Source organism: Haliotis cracherodii, unplaced genomic scaffold, assembly GCF_022045235.1.
Source record: "Haliotis cracherodii isolate W230 unplaced genomic scaffold, xgHalCrac1.p SCAF_13, whole genome shotgun sequence".
Classification (NCBI taxonomy): Eukaryota; Metazoa; Mollusca; class Gastropoda; order Lepetellida; family Haliotidae; genus Haliotis; species Haliotis cracherodii.
In genome coordinates this window covers 36,618,174-36,636,632 of record NW_027266268.1, presented here as the reverse complement: position 1 = coordinate 36,636,632, position 18,459 = coordinate 36,618,174, and the positions used below count along the sequence as shown (strand labels likewise).

The 18,459-nt window shown below is 38.5% G+C and overlaps 1 protein-coding gene across 3 annotated transcripts in view; it reads right to left on the bottom strand.

The window, feature by feature from the left end:
- Window positions 1–1,211: 1,211 nt before the first annotated feature.
- LOC139459277 (uncharacterized) overlaps window positions 1,212–18,459 on the bottom strand; it is a 36,891-nt gene continuing 19,643 nt past the window's right edge. For 2 of the 3 annotated variants that reach the window (XM_071240726.1, XM_071240725.1), the window contains exon 2: window positions 1,212–2,700. In XM_071240726.1, coding sequence (XP_071096827.1) covers window positions 1,657–2,670 — 1,014 coding nt within the window. In that variant the 5' untranslated portion in view covers window positions 2,671–2,700 and the 3' untranslated portion in view covers window positions 1,212–1,656. Of the gene's footprint in view, window positions 2,701–17,476; window positions 17,571–18,459 lie in introns of those variants that run through there. The other variant, XM_071240727.1, reaches the window with a different exon arrangement.

Below are 18,459 nucleotides of genomic sequence, written 5' to 3'. Positions count from 1 at the left end.
GTCTGGTCTGCGGTCCTGCAGACAAAGACATATGATTAAATTAAGTTATAGCTTTACTGTGTATTTGTATTGTGTGTTTGTTGTTTTGCGCCGCAGTCAGCAACATTCCAGCTATAAGACGACGGTATGTAAATAATTGAGTCTGAATATGACAATCCAGTGATTGACATTATGAACATAAAACTGGGATACAATGACATGCAATCAACCAATTAAGTCACCGAACCTCACCACCCGATCCATTTTGTCGCCTCGTACGTTTGTGTGTTTTTTGTTTAACCCCGACCGAACTCAGCAATATTCCAGCTATATGAAGGTGGTCTGTAAATAATCCAGTGATTGATATCATGAGCATCGATCTACGTAACGACCGGAGACCATATACAGATATCTGTTCCCTGACATTACTAAGAATAGGACAGAAACACATGTTTACCTATACTATTGTATACAGAAACAATAAGATGTATATTTATTGACGGTTTGTGTTACGAAGACGCTCACAGAAACATCAGCAGAGTGTGAAACGTTCTAGTGTCTCTGTTAGCCTGTATCCCATCTCACAATCTGTATTCTCTTGCCTCTGTCTGTCTGTTTGTTGTATCATATTAAAATGTAACTCATCATGAACATGAACATCACTTCACGCGATTGGGATACGATGACATGCATCAACCAAGTCAGCGAGCCTGACCAACCGATCCTGTCGCCTCTTACGACAAGCTTGGGTTGCTATACCCCGGATCTTCACGTGTAAGTCGAGGCGGTCGGGTAGCTTAGTGGTAACAGTGTTCGCTCGTCATGCCGATGACCCGGGTTCGATTCCCGACATGGGTACATTGTCTGAAGCCCATTTCTGGTGTCCCCCGCCGTCATATTGCTGGAATATTGTTAAAAGCGGCGTAAAGCCATACTCATTCACTCACTCAATTCACGTATAAGTCGCCTCTTACGACAAGCATAGGTCGCTGGGGACATATATTGTACCCGGAATGCCCACGGGTTTAGTGTATGAGTTCTGTCAAGTGAATACTAATTATTCACACTGCGTCGATTTGGCTGAGAGAGCGTCCGCTGCTGTCCCTTGTGCAGAGGGTTGCAGATATTTATTGGAGGGCCTACTTTTCAGTGTCAGGAAACGAATGTGTTGTTGTTTACCGATAAATTCCTTAGTAGTGACATCAAGATTGTACCTAGGGATTTATCCGAGAAAAGTTTATTTCAAATAATGGTGATGTCAGTGAACATAAAAAAAACATTTACGCAAAGACAAATACAACCAGTTTTGTCAGTAGTTTGTGCTTGCCTTGTTGCAGATCAATTTTGTTTTATCAAAGACGTGTACTCCATAGTGAAAGAATGCTAATAGCTCTGTATTATCAAAAGCATTATTTTTCTCTTCAGATTTACATTTCAGTCCCATCAAATTCGTGCCTTGACCAGATACTGACCTCCAAGCACTAAGGGTGAAATCAATAATGTGTTCAGGTATTTTTCGCCATAGATGATAGTCATTACTCATTTAAACAAGCAACCAAATATCGACTTATACTTTTACACATACCTCGTTTCCTTTCGCCTAGCCTAGATCAATTTCGTGTTGGAATAAAAATAAATAATTCTTCCGTTATCAGAAGTTCTTTCATCACTAATATTTTATTTATGTTTCAACCAAATAACATCGTACGTCCAGTTCTTATAGTCATTCACGAGTAGTTGGTGTCCTTGATCAAAGGGAGAGAAAGCTCGGTATCCCATGCCTTGAAGCAGATTGATAAGCTTGGGAGCCTTAGGACTATCCTTCGTGTGCTCCCATTCCATCAAAATTCCTCTCACATCTATCTGATTGAAAAGTTTTCTACCGCCTGATATAACTTCAAATTCCATTGACTCGACATCAATTTTCATGAAAGCTTTATCAAACTTCACAAAAGGAAGAATATCATCCAATGTCACTGAGTGGGATATCAGAGGTCGCCTACAAAATCCAGACACTGACATGTCTTCTGAATTACCAGATTTCCTTATTTCAGTGGCAGCTATATTCCCTGGGGTGAAACTGAATGTGACACCCTGTCGAGTGTTGGATAAAGCATTAAACAATAATGTAATCTGAGCAGAAAGTTGACCATACTCTACCGACTGACACAAATTCCTGATGTTTGAAGGTAGAGGATCGACGGACACCACCTGTCGACCAGCCTTGGCAACAGACAAAGAAAACGCACCAACATGGGACCCTAAGTCAATGAAGCCCATCTTACTGTCCAGTCGCAGCTGCTCCAAAATAACGTTTAAATTTTGAGGTTCCCACAGTCCCGTCTTGGCAATATATCCAGATATCCAAATGTCGTCTTTGATATCGTGCAGAAAGATTGGCGAGTCTCCACTTGGAGTAATGAGTCTGTGGCAGTTTCTCGTCTCCATAAATGAACAGAACTCCGGAAGCTTCGTCCACTTATATCCATTCCAGGTGTAAACACGGGCCTTTCCATTCGTATCCGCACTTCGTTCTGGATCCTTCAAGCTACCAGTACCCAGTATAGAGTCCTCAACTGTTGCTTCAACGCAGCGCTGGCAGAACCTTCCCAGCATAAAGGCCACAATGCTAAAAGGGATCAGGATCAGTAGGAATGTCAGGAGGCTCCGACGGCCTTGTGTTAACGCCATGATGGTTGCAGTTCAAGCCTTGGTGACAGTCTGGACAAAGAAAAATATATTGTGGTAAAATGTCACAGAGAACAGTCTTTAAAGGATGACATGACATGATGTCCAATTCAAGTTTAGGTTTTGTTTGGTTTGTTTGTTGTTTTATGCCACACTCAGCTATATGACGGCGAGCTGTAAATAATCGAGTGTGGACCAGACAGTCAAGTGACTGATATAATGAGCATTGATCCACGCAATTGGGATCGATGACACACTTCAACCAAATCAGTGAGCCTGACCACCGATTCCGTTAGTCGCCTTTTACGGCAAGCATGGCTTGCCGAATACCTATTCGGACTTGACATGTTTTTAACGTGATACAATTGTTGTGTCATATACCATATGTCTTACAAATTGTAGAAGATGAAATGTCAATATAACTGCAAATTGTACGGTTTGTGTGTTTGTTGGTCATTTATCGCCGCACTAAGCAGTATTCTGTAATATGTCGGCGGTTAAAAAATCGAGTCTGAACCAAACACTCTCTAACAAAATTGGGATACGGTGACATGCATCCAGCAAGTCACAGAGCCTGACCACCCGATCCCTGTTGTCGCCTCTTGGAGTGAGTGAGTGAGTTGGGTTTAACGCCGCTTTTAACAGTATCCCAGTTTTATCACGGCGTGTCAGCTTAATGTGGGAGGAAAGCCCGAAGTGATGCAGGTCTCAGACGTTTACCACTTCGGTGAAACCCACGAGCACGGGTATGGTGCTGACAAACCTAGAAACATAATCGGGGCGAACCGGGATTCGAACCCAAAATCATAGGTTTCTGGCGTGCCCAAGGGACGCAACTCTGCACAGCAAATCGCGGCGCCTTAGACGACTGGGTATGTACACTCATAAAACTCAGTGAGTGTATGTACACTCATTAAACTCAGTGAACAGGAACTTTGTCAGTAAGGTGAACGTAGGTTCAGTGAACAAGTTTCAGGTCAATAAGGGCAGAAAGGTTGGATCTTTTGATGTAGGGTACGCGTCTGGGCACTCAGTCGAAAGGCAGGCATCTCATCCACAGGAACAGGAGGTAGACACTTTGGTATGAAACCATGCTAATACCGTGGCATCATTCTTGGCGCTGTCCTTCCAGTCCAACGTATCTAACACTTGATTAAAAGTCCACCCACGCACGCGATTGGTCAGCATGTAGAGACAGTACACCCCACACAACGTGCTGTATCCATGTTGTAAGGGGGTGTATTCTATCTTTGTTGAATCTTGCCCATGTGATTCAAAGTCTCTTTTAACAGAGATAATGAATACAGTCCATAGCTATCCAACATTTCCATGGATCCACGAGCTGGACGGTAGATGCTCACCCAGTGTGTGCCAGGTTGATCACTTGGATCTGTGTTGACCATGTATGCTTTGGGGTAAAAGGGGTCATCCTGTTGCAGTCCTAGTCTGGAAAAGTCATCTCTGGCCAGGGTGCCCCGGAAGTTGGACGTCATCAGCCACGATGGCTTCTAAATCCAAGGTGCTTAACCCGAGTGGTTCATCCATGGTCTCATGTAGGAGGAGAAAAAGTGTGGCATGACCCTCTGTCTCTGCTCTTTGTATACCATCATCGCATTACGGAAACGATCTATTTCCAGAAGATTTTCGTATTCCTCATAGCAGATGAGGGTGACCAGGTTTCGAGAGCCTGTCCCAACTGGATTTCCAAACCGAACTTGCCAGTGTGTCGAGGATAGTTGATGCCTTCATCAACGCCAAGGTCTGGTGTGAGATCCACCACCCACAAGGTGTAACCTTGAGCAAAGGCCTTGAGAGACAGCGCACAGGTCTCAGGCCACCGCAGCTGTCCAATGTTTCAGAACAGATTCATGTAGAGTTGTTTCAAATGAGCACTGTTGTCACTGAAGTCACTTTTCATTTCCGTGCTATGGACTTTCTGTCCATTGAGTTTCAGCTTCATCATGGTGACATGATTGTGTTTGAAGTTGTATGGATTCTTCTCTTTGCTTCCGACGTAGGCACTATTGTCCACCAGTCCCAGTACCACTCGTTTTGGTAATTGGCACCCGATGAAAGTCTCTAATGCCTGTGGGGATGTCATGGGCTGTCCTCGTACACGGGAAAGGGTATACTTGGCAGTCACCCCTGTGTTCAGACTGGACACATGTGTTTCTCAGACAGCAGGATCAATGTTGAGTTGATGAACATAAAATTCGGCTTTGGTCAGGGTTTTTTGTAGACACCATCAGTAGCACACATGAAGAAGAATTCATCGGGACTTCGTAGGAATTCCAGTTTCATAGGGACACCATCCAACAGATAGCGTTCTTGAAGAAACAGGTCACACCCGCGTTTCTTACATCAGCATTTGCGGCATTCGTTTTACCAGCATTATTGGCATACCATCCAGGACATCGAAGTTGGGATGTTTTGGCTCCTGCACCATAACTCAGAAGGGTTTCTAAGTAGGCTCTGTAAGGGTAAGTGCTCATAGAAGGTGTGATCTCCAACTGATTGTGTCCCACTTGCAGCCGCACTTCGCGAAACAGGGACGTGTGTGTGGCTGCTTGTACTAGTCCGGACTGATGCCGATTTATAGTGCTAGCCCACTGAGATACCATGCCGCAGTTTAACACAAATACCCCACTCAGACACAGTATACTGACTCCGAGCCAACCAGTCCTTCTTTTAGCTCCTTAGCGCCGAGCGCTAGACAGGGTAACAACAAGTACCATCTTTTAACGTGTTTTGGTATGACGCGGCCGGGGATCGAACCCCGGACCTTCCGCTCTCCGGGCGGACGCTCTACCACTAGACCACTGAGGCGGTCCTAGGATAGGATTAAACACACTGGTATGGGTTCAATTTTACTTGGGAGAATCATCCTGACACTAGAGAATTTCATCCCCGGGATAAAACATAGGGTAGGATAATATTCACTTTTACACATGCACGTGTGTGTGTGGCTGCTTTTACTAGTGCGGACACTCACTATACAATGTTTATTCCTAATACAGGATATTTACCATGCCCAAACACACTTGCGTGACAATTTAAATGTATAGAACGGATATTGATACAAATCAAATTAATGGACATACAAGCATCGCTTCTTGGGTAAGCTAAGCTGCCCAAAACCAGACCAGAATTCAATATCACAGCAAGTAACCCACGTGTTCTTAATCGCTGCGCGCGCAGCCATTGGTTACACCATCATGTTAATTTAAACCATGTCCTCGTTTTAAGAACAAAGCATGGCTTTGGCGCCAACGTAAAAAGATGCGTTAAACATTTATAGAAGCGAAGGAACGTGTTGAGAAGTTTAATACCCCATCAAAAGTACTTTCACCGTATGGATAAGTATATTCGTGAACATTAACAAACCTTACATAACCAATTCCGTCAAATAAATCCTCTGAAGACTTATAATGACAAATGAAAAGATGATAATACCAAATGTTGAAACATTATATATTTTTTTAAGAATATATACCAAGTAGAAAAGCTAGACAAAGACGATGAAGAAAGTGAAATGAATAGTCATTCCTACATATGTGATCTTCTAAATTCTGACATAACTACTGAAGAGATTATACTAGCTGCGCCAATCTTCAACGAAATAAGGCATCAGGTATAGACTGGATTGAGAATGATTATTGTATTCATAGCATTGATCTGTAAGCTCCTTTTCACTGAATAGATGAATTTAGTCTTTTTCCCGACAGCTAGCACACGGGTTTATTCAACCCCTTTATATAAAAAAAAGGAGATACACTAGACCCCAATTCATACTAACCAATAACAATCTTGGAAAATCATTCAGATCTATTCTTTATATTCGATCTAAAAATTAATAATAATTTCAGCCCATCGCAAACATTCAAACTTGCATAATACTTTTACATATTTTAACATCAGTGAAAAGCACATACATTGGGCGTTTATTGATGTTATTAAGGCATTTGCAACCGAATGGGAAGCAAATCTGTGGCTTAAAATGCAAAAAAATGCCATCGAAGGATTTTTTTTTTGTGTCCTGAAACACATGATAAATATAAAGTCTTTGATACAATCATGAAATAGTTACACGAATTACTTTAATTTTCAGTCTGGCGTTCGACAAGGCGAACATCTGTCCCCACTTCCGTTTTCCATCTTTGTTTAAGATCTTGGTGACTATTTACAATAGCTGTGTTGTAATGGCTTTGATAATGAATAGGTAAATGAGAACGACGTTGCGATGTGGATGAAGTTATTAGTGTTAATGTATACTGACGACACTGATCCTTTTGATGACTATCAACTCATTTCATCAATATTGTAATAAATGGAAATATAATAAGCTGTCGTTATGGTGATAAAGAAGTTGAAGATATCAGATTGTTATGTACACTTACACAGCAAAAAATAAGAATCTGAAACACCTATCACGAATTACGTATATTTTTATGTAACTACCCTTTCATCAAAACTGTACTGTACATATCTAACATTTTGATGTATTTTCTTCCAATGTAAAGTGTGTAATTTATTGGTCTTGTACCACCATATGTTATTTTTTTAGGAATATATGTATCTGAAACGAAAAAAACGGAGAATCCATAGGGCATCCGTTGTGCCCCGCGCTGAAGCACGGGTTACATGTGGTGTCTCCTTGGGCAAGTGTTTATATTCGAAATACGCCCCTTTTCACCTAGCAGTAAATGGGTACCCGGTAGGATGAGATGATATTATTAATGTTAACCTTCTAGCGCCTGGGCAGCATTGGTTATATAATCCCAGGGATTTGACAATGAAAATGAAGGGACATTGACGGAGACAGCAGTAGTGTGATTTCAGCATGGTATCTAGCGTGGGAAAACGCGCAATACGCTGATATATTGCTGTTACACTAATGGTATGGCAGCCTGGTATGGGCAATATTGTCTTCAACCAAACATATCTTGGTTCGTTTACAATGTTCATTTTGTCTGGTTCCCACAACCGGTCTGATCACCTATACATGGACGGCATTCAGTGTTACCGATACCACGTGTAAGGCATTGTAAAAAACTTCGAAATTAATAAAATTCAAAACACATAACCAATAGGTTAAAGTCATTGATATTACAACATAGAGAGGCTTCTTTAAAGCTCATTTCAGAACATGGATCAATTTAAAATATGAAATCACGAATACAGACATGATACGAACACCTGGTCATCACTGACTTTCTGTGGCTCGTTCATATAATTGTCACCCTTATTTTGCCTTTTATGCCCAATGGAAACAGTTTCGGTGGATAATCAGAGACTGGTTATTCTCTGGTGTTGATGTGTTGTATTTTTATTTTTTTATAAACGTTTTTATTGTTCCAAGAGTTGTAGATTAATACAGTATTCCGTCAAAGACATATTTCGGATTGCATAGAATGGAACAATACACTCTTTAGAAAATTAAAGGGTTGAAAACAAACACTGTCCTATTTCAAACCAACACGGTTGCAACACACAGTCAGACTCAAACATATCATGTATCAACAGAGTGCTATGAATCAAATGCTGAGAATAAAGGTAACCATCTTTTATTAAAGTTACTTTTGTCATCCTTTTTTATAGCAATACATTTCTCGATTGAATATGTTTTTAAACAATTTTAAAAGTATATCTAATTTCGGTTTGGTTCCTTTAATTCCACTTACATGAATATGCCTTTTTCCCAATAAAACTATATGATTGATTAAGGTATTAGAGTAGTTAAAACCAAACCAAATAAGATATTTTGTCAATTTAATTTTTTGTGGAAGGTAATTGTTAACCCAAAGTTCGAGATCATTCCAAAATTGTTTAGTTTCATTACATTCCCAAAAGACATGGCTGACGTCCTCATTGACAGCATTACAAAAGCTACAAACACTGTTGTCTACAAGATTCATTCTTAATAGTTCCTTCTTTGTGTAGATAATTCCATGTAGAATCTAAAAGTTTTACATCCTTCAGTTTATATCTATAAACAGTAAATATCGTTTTCCAATTAAAATCACAGTGAAAAATTGATTGCCATTTATTACAAACTTTAAGATTATTTTCATTTGATATTAATTTATCATAAAAGATTCTAGCGCCTTTTACAGGCTTCATCAGATCACTTAAGCAACTGTTTATATACAAATTCTGTAAAATATTTTTTCTAGTTTTCTTGATTGTTATTTTCCATGATTCTGGTATATTGAAGATTACATATCTATAGTCTAATATTGTACCTTTTATCGGATATTTTAGTTTCAGTTCTTCAAATGACATCAGTCCGTTTTCATTGCATATATCTTTAATTGAGTAAATTCCACTATTAGCCCATTGCTTTATGTAGTTAGTATGTTGCTTGTTTGAAGTTGTGGTTGAGCCATAATGGTTGGGACAAAATATCTTCTATATTATCAACGTTAATAATATTCTTTTTACAAAAGTTGTTCCAAGCTTTCAATACATCTTTCCAGTATGGGTTTTTAACAAAAGATTGCTTGTCAACATTAGCACCCAAAGATAGTATATCTTTAATTGGGATATTACAAGGGTTACTATATGTTGTTTTTTACAATATAATCTGAGTGAAGAGAGTTTTAGTGCGTCAATAAAGGCTCTAATGTTAATCATGCGTAATCCACCTTCCTCATATTTTCTTGTCAAAGTGCTCCTTTTGATTTTGTCTTTTTTTTATTATTCCAGATAAAATTGTAAAATATTTTGTCAAGTGACAAGACAAAGTCCTCAGGAGGGTTATGTAGTGTCGAAAATATATGAACTAATTTTGACAATGATAAAGTTTTTATGACTGTAATTTTTCCTATTATCGTCAGATTTCTTTTTCTCCAATTTGCAAGCAATCTATTTATTTCTTCTAGCTTTCTTTTTGTATTGATTACCCAGAGTTCACTTAAGTTTGGATTAAACGTAATTCCTAATACTTCAAATTCCTTATTGTGCCATTCTATTTGTAAGTCTTGACATAAACGATCATTGCTACCCGCTTTTGAGCCTATCCATATTGCTTTTGTCTTGTCTGCGTTAATTTTTAAGCCAGACATTTTGTAGAATTTATTTAGTGTTTCTATAGCTGCATATAAGCTTTCATCTTTGCCATTTAGAAATAATTCAGTATCATCAGCATATTGCCCAAGTTTGTATTCTTTGTCATTGACTGTAATCCCTTCAATTTTATTATTATTTCTAATCATACATCCTAGGATTTCAGCTACTAGGAGAAAAATATATGGCGACAAAGGGTCTCCTTGTCGAGAGCCTCTTTCATTTGTAAAAAAGTCTGAAATATGCCCATTTTGTATTATGCTTTATGTGGTATCGTAAGTTAGTATATTTATCCACCTTATCATTTCTGGTCCAAATCCATATTTTTGTAAAACTTTATTTATAAGTTGTTTTGATACTGTATCAAATGCCTTTTCAAAATCGATCAGCAGAAGTAATCCTGGTTTATTTTGTCTTTTTGATTCAAAGATAATATCATATAACAACCTTGTGTTTTCTGAAATAGATCTTCCTGGAATAAATCCTGTTTGATTATTATGAATGAGCAATTCCAATGTTGATTTTATACGGTTTGCAATACAAGTACTTATTATTTTATAGAGTACATTCAATAAAGTTATTGGTCTCCAGTTTTTTATCAATGTTCTGTCGTTGTTTGATTTTGGTATACAAGTTATAACTCCTCTTTTCATTGTCATACTCATTTTGTTTATTAGCAGAAGTACTTTTTACAAATCTGTATATCCAGAATTTAAGTTCTTTCCAGAAAAACTTAAAAAATTCAATAGGAAAGCCATCAATACCGGGACTTTTATTGTTTTTCATGTTTTTAACTGCCAATGAAATTTCTTTAAGCTCAATTTCTCTTTCCAATAAGTTTTTCATTTGGTTGTCTAATGTTGGAGTCTCTAAATTTGTTAAATTTTCGTAGCTTCTGTCCTTGCTATCAGAAGTATATAATTTTTTATAAAAGTTTCTTAATTCATCCAATATACAATTGCCGTCTGTTATTACCGTATCATCTTCAGTCATAACTTAATTAATTTACTGACATAATTTCTATTTTCTAAGTAGCAGAAATAACTTGTTGGTTTTTCTCCTTCCTCATACCATTGCATTCCATTTCTAATTTGTTTTCCTCTTTTTTCCTCTTCTTTTATATGTTCCATTTCTAATTTGCATTTTCATAATTCGGATAGGCGTCTTTCGTCTATTTGTTGAAAATTTCCCCTTATGTCATCTTCTAAATCGCTTATCTTACTTTCTAATTCTTTTGTTTTATTGACTTTGGTTCTTTTAATGAACGAAGAAAATGAAATTGTTTTCCCTCTAACTTCATTAGGAGGGTTTCAAGAAATAAACTATCATCTATTTTAAGTTTGATGTCTAACTCACTTTGTTCACTATCACTATTCTCAGAATATTCTGTTTTAGTTTCTTTTATAATTGTTTTAACTAAATCTGTATAATCTTTATTTAATAGAAGTGAAGTATTTAATTTCCAATATCCGCGTCCTCTTTCTTGATTAATTGTATTGGAGAAAGATAACGTTATGACTGAGTGGTGGCTTTTTTATCCAGGTAAAATATTTGTTTCCAATGTCATATTTCTTATATCTTCAGACACCAAAAAGAAGTCCAGCCTAGCTTTTTGTCTTGGGTTTTTCTTCCACCATGTAAACTTCTTTAAGCCTTTATTTAGTTATATCTATCATATTTAACGATTCTATTTTTTCCAATACTATCCGTCTTGCTTTAGGGTTATTTATATTTTTATAATTTTCTAAATCAATTGCAGGATTAAGAATAAGGTTCCAATCATCAACAATAACTAATGAATCATTTTCGAAGTTATCAATATTATCAAATAGATTTTTATAAAAATCAGGGTCATCACTATTAGGTCCATAGAGATTAGGTAATGTTAGTCTTGTACCTTCTAGAGTTATATCAGCTATTATATAATTGCCATTTTCATTTATTTTAGTGCTATGTATTGTTATGTCTACATTATTATTAAACATTATCGCAACTCCTCTAGCATTGGATTTATATGGTGCAATTATGCTTTGTAGACACCATTCATTTTGAAATGTGAATGTCTTGTAGGCAAACAAGAGATACCTTTCTTTTTCTCCAAATATTCAGTACTTCCTTTCTCTTATTTTTATCTGCTAAACCTCTGCAATTAGCCGAAATCACTTTTATTTTTTTAATATTAGCCATAATCTACTATTACAATTTGTACAGTAATATAATGAACTACAACGGGTACTTGATGTCCATAAACTACAGGGAACATTTCTTTTTTTGCAGAATAAAAAAAAGAGAGATGAACAAAGAAATATAAAAGCATAAATACTGGTGTTCCATAGTGGACCAAGAGGTCCCCTCCCGTTCTCAGTGACAATTTAAATTATTGCCCAAAAGTGCAAATCTAAAGTATAACCAATACTGGTAGCCTTTAGAGTGATCTGAAACAGACCCATATATTATATTTAAATGTTATGTAACATTTCATTATATCTGTGTTGTCGATCTACAAGATAAATTATGTATTACAAATTATCAGGCTCTATATTAGCATAGAGGACATGAATTCAATACAAGAACAAAGAGATACACAAATTCCTCTCTGGCCTAATATTATTAACTTATCATCAGAACAATGCTGAATATAGGGTTAAGCCAAATAATATGAAACTAAAATTAAATATTTTGTGGTTAAAGGATTTCCCTACAAAGCCCACTAAATTCACATAAGATCTACTTCCAACTGGTCGAGCTTACCCACGTGCATGTGTGACGCTGATCAATATACCGACATTGCACATGTCACGACTTCAACGTGCTATAAGTTTGTATTGATATTTTCTAGTATATCTATATTGAGTAATGTATCATTAACTCGACTATAGCATGTAAAGTTCACATTATTGTTTAGTTAATAATCATACACGTAGGTAAGTCAACACACAGAAAGGATAACACTTAGGGCTGGGCAGTTTCGGATAATAACATCCGGTATATAAGCTCCGTGCTCGGTCAGCCTATAAATAGTATCGCACGTGTTATTGTTTATCAACATACTCAGTTCATATTGTAAATCATACATGTCATTTGATATCTTAATGAAAAAATATATTTCTGCCAATGCTAGCGTAGATACCTAGATTGGCATTGATCGTTGCATGTTTCTGACCTAGCTGGCACTGATCGTTGCATGTTTCTGACCTAGATGGCACTGATCGTTGCATGTTTCTGACCTAGATGGCATTTATCGTTGCATGTTTCTGACTACTGGTTTGCGTCACCCATACTAGACTGAATGTTTGCTGAATGTGGCGTAAAACTACACTCACTCAGTCACTAACCCAATACATTTGGAGAAGACTCGGGTTAGAGTGAGTGAGTGAGTATGGTTTGAACGCCGTTTTTAGCAATATTCCAGCAATATCACGGCGGGGGACACCAGCTATCGGCTGTAAACATTGTACCATGTCGGGATTCGAACCCGGGTCTTCGGCGTGACAAGGGAACGCTTTAACCACTAGGCTATTGATATTCAGCAACCTATGCTTCTCTTAAGGGGTGACCAACGGGATCAGGTGGTCAGGCTCGCTGACTTGGTTGATGCATGTCCTCGTATCCCAATTGCGTGAATTGATGTTCATGTTCATGATGAGTTACATTTTAATATGATACAACAAACAGACAGACAGACAGAGGCGAGAGACTACAGATTGTGAGATGGGATACAGGCTAACAGAGACACTAGAACGTTTCCCACTCAGCTGATGTTTCTGTGAGCGTCTTCGTAACACATACCGTCCATAAAAATGCATCTTATTGTTTCTGTATACAATAGTATAGGTAAACATGTGTTTCTGTCCTATTCTTATTAATTCTTAGTATGGTCTCCGGTCGTTACGGAGATCGATGCTCATGATATCAATCACTGGATTATTTACAGACCATCGTCATATAGCTGGAATATTGCGGTGTTAAACAACAAACAAAGAAACGTACGAGGCGACAAAATGGATCGGGTGGTGAGGTTCGGTGACTTAATTGGTTGATTGCATGCCATCGTTTCCCAGTTTTATGGATCTATGTTCATAATGTCAATCACTGGATTGTCTGTATATGGTCTCCGGTCCTGATATTGAAGCGTTGTTCCTTGTGCCATTTCAACCTGATGTCACATACATGTGTTCCTTTTAAGATATCCAACCAATATACGACAAATTTGAAGCCACTGTAACATGTCCACAAACACGGTACCTAATCTCCTGAAAGTGTCCTGTTGCGGCTGAAATTTCCGTCTCAATGTTTGTCATACCAGGATGTCCGACCCGTGTCCGGGTTAAAGGAGGTCTCCAGCAACCCATGTACGTGACGACTAACGGGATTGGATGGTCAGACTCGCTGACTTGGTTGATGCATATCATCGTGTCCCAATTACGTGGATCGGTGCTCATGCGAACAATCAGTGGATTGTCTGGTTCAGACTTTATTATTTAGAGACCGCCGTCACATAGCTGGAATATTGCGGCTTAAAACAACAAACAGACACACACTAAGATGTCCGCTTAAGAAAATTGCTTTACGGGAGTATGTAACTCGATGAGTGTAGTTGCTCGTGTATCTGACTTTAGATAACACGACGTCGTGTCATGCCGTGGTTGTAACATCTGCATTCCATTAGCCGCAGCGGTCGGGGTGATAAGCCAACTGTGTTTACGAACTAGAGGACGTTGACTTGGTTGATGCATATCATCGTATCCTAATTGCACGGATCGATGCTCATGAGATCGACCACCGTATTGTCTGGTCCAGAGATTCGATTATTTACAGATCGCCGTCGACCGCTGGACTGTTGCTGAGTGCGGCGTTTAAACAAAAAACAATCACGCGAGGGTGTTTGGGGATGGTAAATATCCTGTATTAGGAGCGAGTGGTTGTGGTTTTACGCCGCTTTTAGCAATATTCCAGCAATATCACGGCGGGGGACACCAGAAATGGGCTTCACACATTGTGCCCATGTAGGGAATCGAACCCGGGCCTTCAGCGTGACGAGCGAACGCTTTAACCACTAGGCTACCCTAACGCCCCTATATTAGGAGAAAACATTGTATTAAGCGAGCCTTGTCGAGCTAAATACATATTCTTTAGTCCTAATACAGGATATTTACCATCCCTAAACACACACGCTTGATAACCTCCTTATCATATTATGTCATTCTTCAATTCTTTGCTCGACAAATCTCTCGCAAACATTACCTAAACATTGCAAGTTTCCCTGGAATGTGCGCATTAATGTATATTGCGTCAAACACGCACATCCGGGTCCGATGGATGTACATACAGCGAAAAAATGAAACAAGGTCTCAAGTCGCTCATCTTTCGGCGAAATCAAACTTGGTGGAAAGTTCCAAGCCGTCAACAGCATATATAAGGAAACTGATCCCGCCAGACTAGTGTCCTCGATAATTTGCTGACTGACTTTCAGTGACTTCTTTGAGTGGCATTTAGAAGTTGGAATGGTAACTAAGACAAAATGGTTATGGATGAGCAACTTCTTTATTACAACCACGTCGCCCAATTGTAATAATGAAGTTGCTCATCCATAACAATTTTGTCTTAGTGACTTTCAGTGTATTAGATTATTCGTTTGATAATGCTAGCACTCAGCCCAGTCGTTTCTCCAGATTCACGATGGATAATTCTAACTCGATCGCCGATTTACAAGGAGCGATGCCATGTTTGTTTGTAAACAGTTCGAAAGTAGGCCCTTCTTTGACAGTCTGTCCGCAATATGACACCAAAGGATACCAAAGGATACCTTTTACCCATTGGTTTTATCCTGCAGAGACACCTACCCATTATATGATAAACATTTATATTAACATTATTCAACCAGAGATGTCATATGTTTAAATAAGAAACGTGATCGTCAGAGAATTATCAGTCTTGATTATCCACAGAAACAGAACCCTAAATTTTCTTCTTTCCTTTTTATGGTGTTTTATCGCGTTTATTTATTATTTCACTTATGTGTGTGTGCGTACCTGCGTCCTTGTTTGAGTCCTTGTTATGTCGAGTGTCAGACAAGGCAACAACAAGTGCCATCGTTTAACGTCTTTTTATGTGACGCGGCCGGGGATCGAACCTCAGACCTTTCGCTCCCCTGACATATACTGACGCCGAGCCGACCAGTCCTTGTTTTATCCCCTAAATGTAGAACGCCAGTGTGACGCTGCTGAAATCGAACCACCTTGTCAGCCTCGTCAGTCGAAACTACAGTAAACTACGGTTATAACAGACTCAAAGGGACCACGAATTTTATTTTGTAATAACCGTAGTTCGTTATAAACAGATATACAGCATATAAACAACAAAAGGCCGGGACTAAAAAATAAGTTCGTTATTTCGGTCAGTTCGTTATAAGCGTGTTCGTTATAACCGTAGTTTACTGTATGTTAATTCAGTATATCATGTAAGACGTTGTAACTTTGTGGAACGGCTATAATCTCATCGGCACCGATATCTCGATAAGATATCAGCACTCAGCTAATTTTAAACTATGAATATTTCTTTACGGTGTCGATGGCTCCGAAGTCATTTCGCTAAAGCACACGGAAATATGCGACCACAAAGATGAGAAATACATCCCACTCTTGTCTGTAAGTTGACAGTTCATTTTTGTTGAAATGCATATTTTTTCACATGCGTATTTACAATATATCCATTTATTGACAGAACAGAAAGAATAGAAATATAGTTTTTGTTTGTTGTTTAACGCCGCACTCCACGTATATGACGGCGGTCTGTAAATCATATTCTTTGGACCAGACAATCCAGTGATTTATACCATGAGCATCGATCTACGCAATTGGGATACGATGACATGCATCAACAAAGTCGGCGAGTCTGACCGCCCGATCCCGTTGGTCGCACAAGCATGAGTTGCTGAAGACGCAACATCGGCAACACCCCAGACAGCTTTACTCAATATTATTATATAAAAACATGCGAGTAACAAAGTATATACAACGAAGTAACAACTATTAGCAAACTGAGTTTTCGCCCCAAAGAGGCCTAAACATCATTATATTTACGTCAGTGACGAACCGATGATTGGACATCTGGAGGGGCGAGGGATGGGCTTGTGGGGTGGCTAGGATTTTATCGAAAAGCATTAATTATGAAATAAAACTTTTTGAAAACAAAAGTATGAGTATGACGGAAACTGCCTACCAAAAAAACAATTGTTGCGAGTCGTGCCTTTTTCTAAAATCGTACTGAGCACTTCGCGAGGGAAACGGTTCAGTACCTTGCCTGAAGGGGCGGTGGGGAAAGCTAGTGGTTAAAGCCTCCGTTTGTCACGCCGAAGGGCTGTGACATTGCTGGAGTATTGCTAATTATTCCTTGTCAAATAACATGTTAACTCATCGACTGACCTAACAAAGTTCATATTGTAGTCAGTGCGCAGCCTCGAGTGAAAATGTCAACTTTGTCAGGTCACGATTTGAGCTAAACTTTTTTAATACCAGAAAAGACAAGGTGTGTATTTATTTATGTATGTTCACACTGATAATCACGGAAAATCATACTTTCATTATGGGAGAATAACAATAATAACGGCATAAGTGTTATGAAATAACATGTTATTTCACTCGAGCGAGATATATTATTGTATATTCTCAGATAAATACAGTTTCTCACAACTACAAAACAAACAAATCTGCCCCCAAAAAACACAGCACAGAAAGTCACATACCTTTGTGTTATTCGTTTTGGACGAGTCTCGACGGGGATGTGCAGTTACTGAAGAACTGACTACATTTATAACACTATGGTAAAACTGCGCAGAAAGGGCCCATGTGTATAAACGCGACCAGGAACCAACTGCATCTTATTACGCTGATTCGAGAAACAACAACGTAGTGTTGTTATGTTATTACATTGGAAACAAGCCGGACGTGTGTCATACTGATGAAGTTATCGCCACAGAGGCGGAAGTAGTAGATATTTGTTAGCTTTAAAATCCATCCATGACGTCACAATCCATCCGCGCCCGCGGAATCCAACCGGACTGGTAATCCAGGGTGTTACCTGTCAGACAGGGTGGGTAGTCTACGTGGTCCAAAGTACGCGCCTTTAAGAATATCTATCACAAAAAACATGTTTCTCTAACTAAGAGCCGTTGGAACGATTGTAAGGAGAGGGTAATCATACTCAATTTCATGTCTCAAAGGTAAATACAGATAATCCTTAGGCTTCACTAAATCTTTCTTAAAATAATCATCCATCATATGGAAGTTCAGAGTTGTGGAAACAAGTCGGACGGGTGCCTTTCATCTCTTGCCAAATTATCAAAGGTAATACATTTTGCGTTTCAGTATGTACGTCATTGGGTTTCTTAATTCCTCCGTGAAACCGATTAACTACTCAGTTATTGTAACAGGATATTGTATATATAGTTTTTTAGGAATTTAGTTTTAGCTTTTTTTCATTTCAAGTAGTTGTATATATCTTCATTAGTTGTAGTACAAAATGTATATGATTGGGTTAAGAGTCCAAGCGGTTGGTCCATTTTATTGAAGGGTGGACAGGTTAGTCTATTCCTGTCCCTATGTCACAAACTCTCTAGCTTGTCATGACATACAATAGCTTTCAGCTTCCTAGCTGATTAACATTATCTAACTACAGCTTTCTTCCCTAACATTTGCACACTTTTTATTCACTCTGCTTATAACTCTG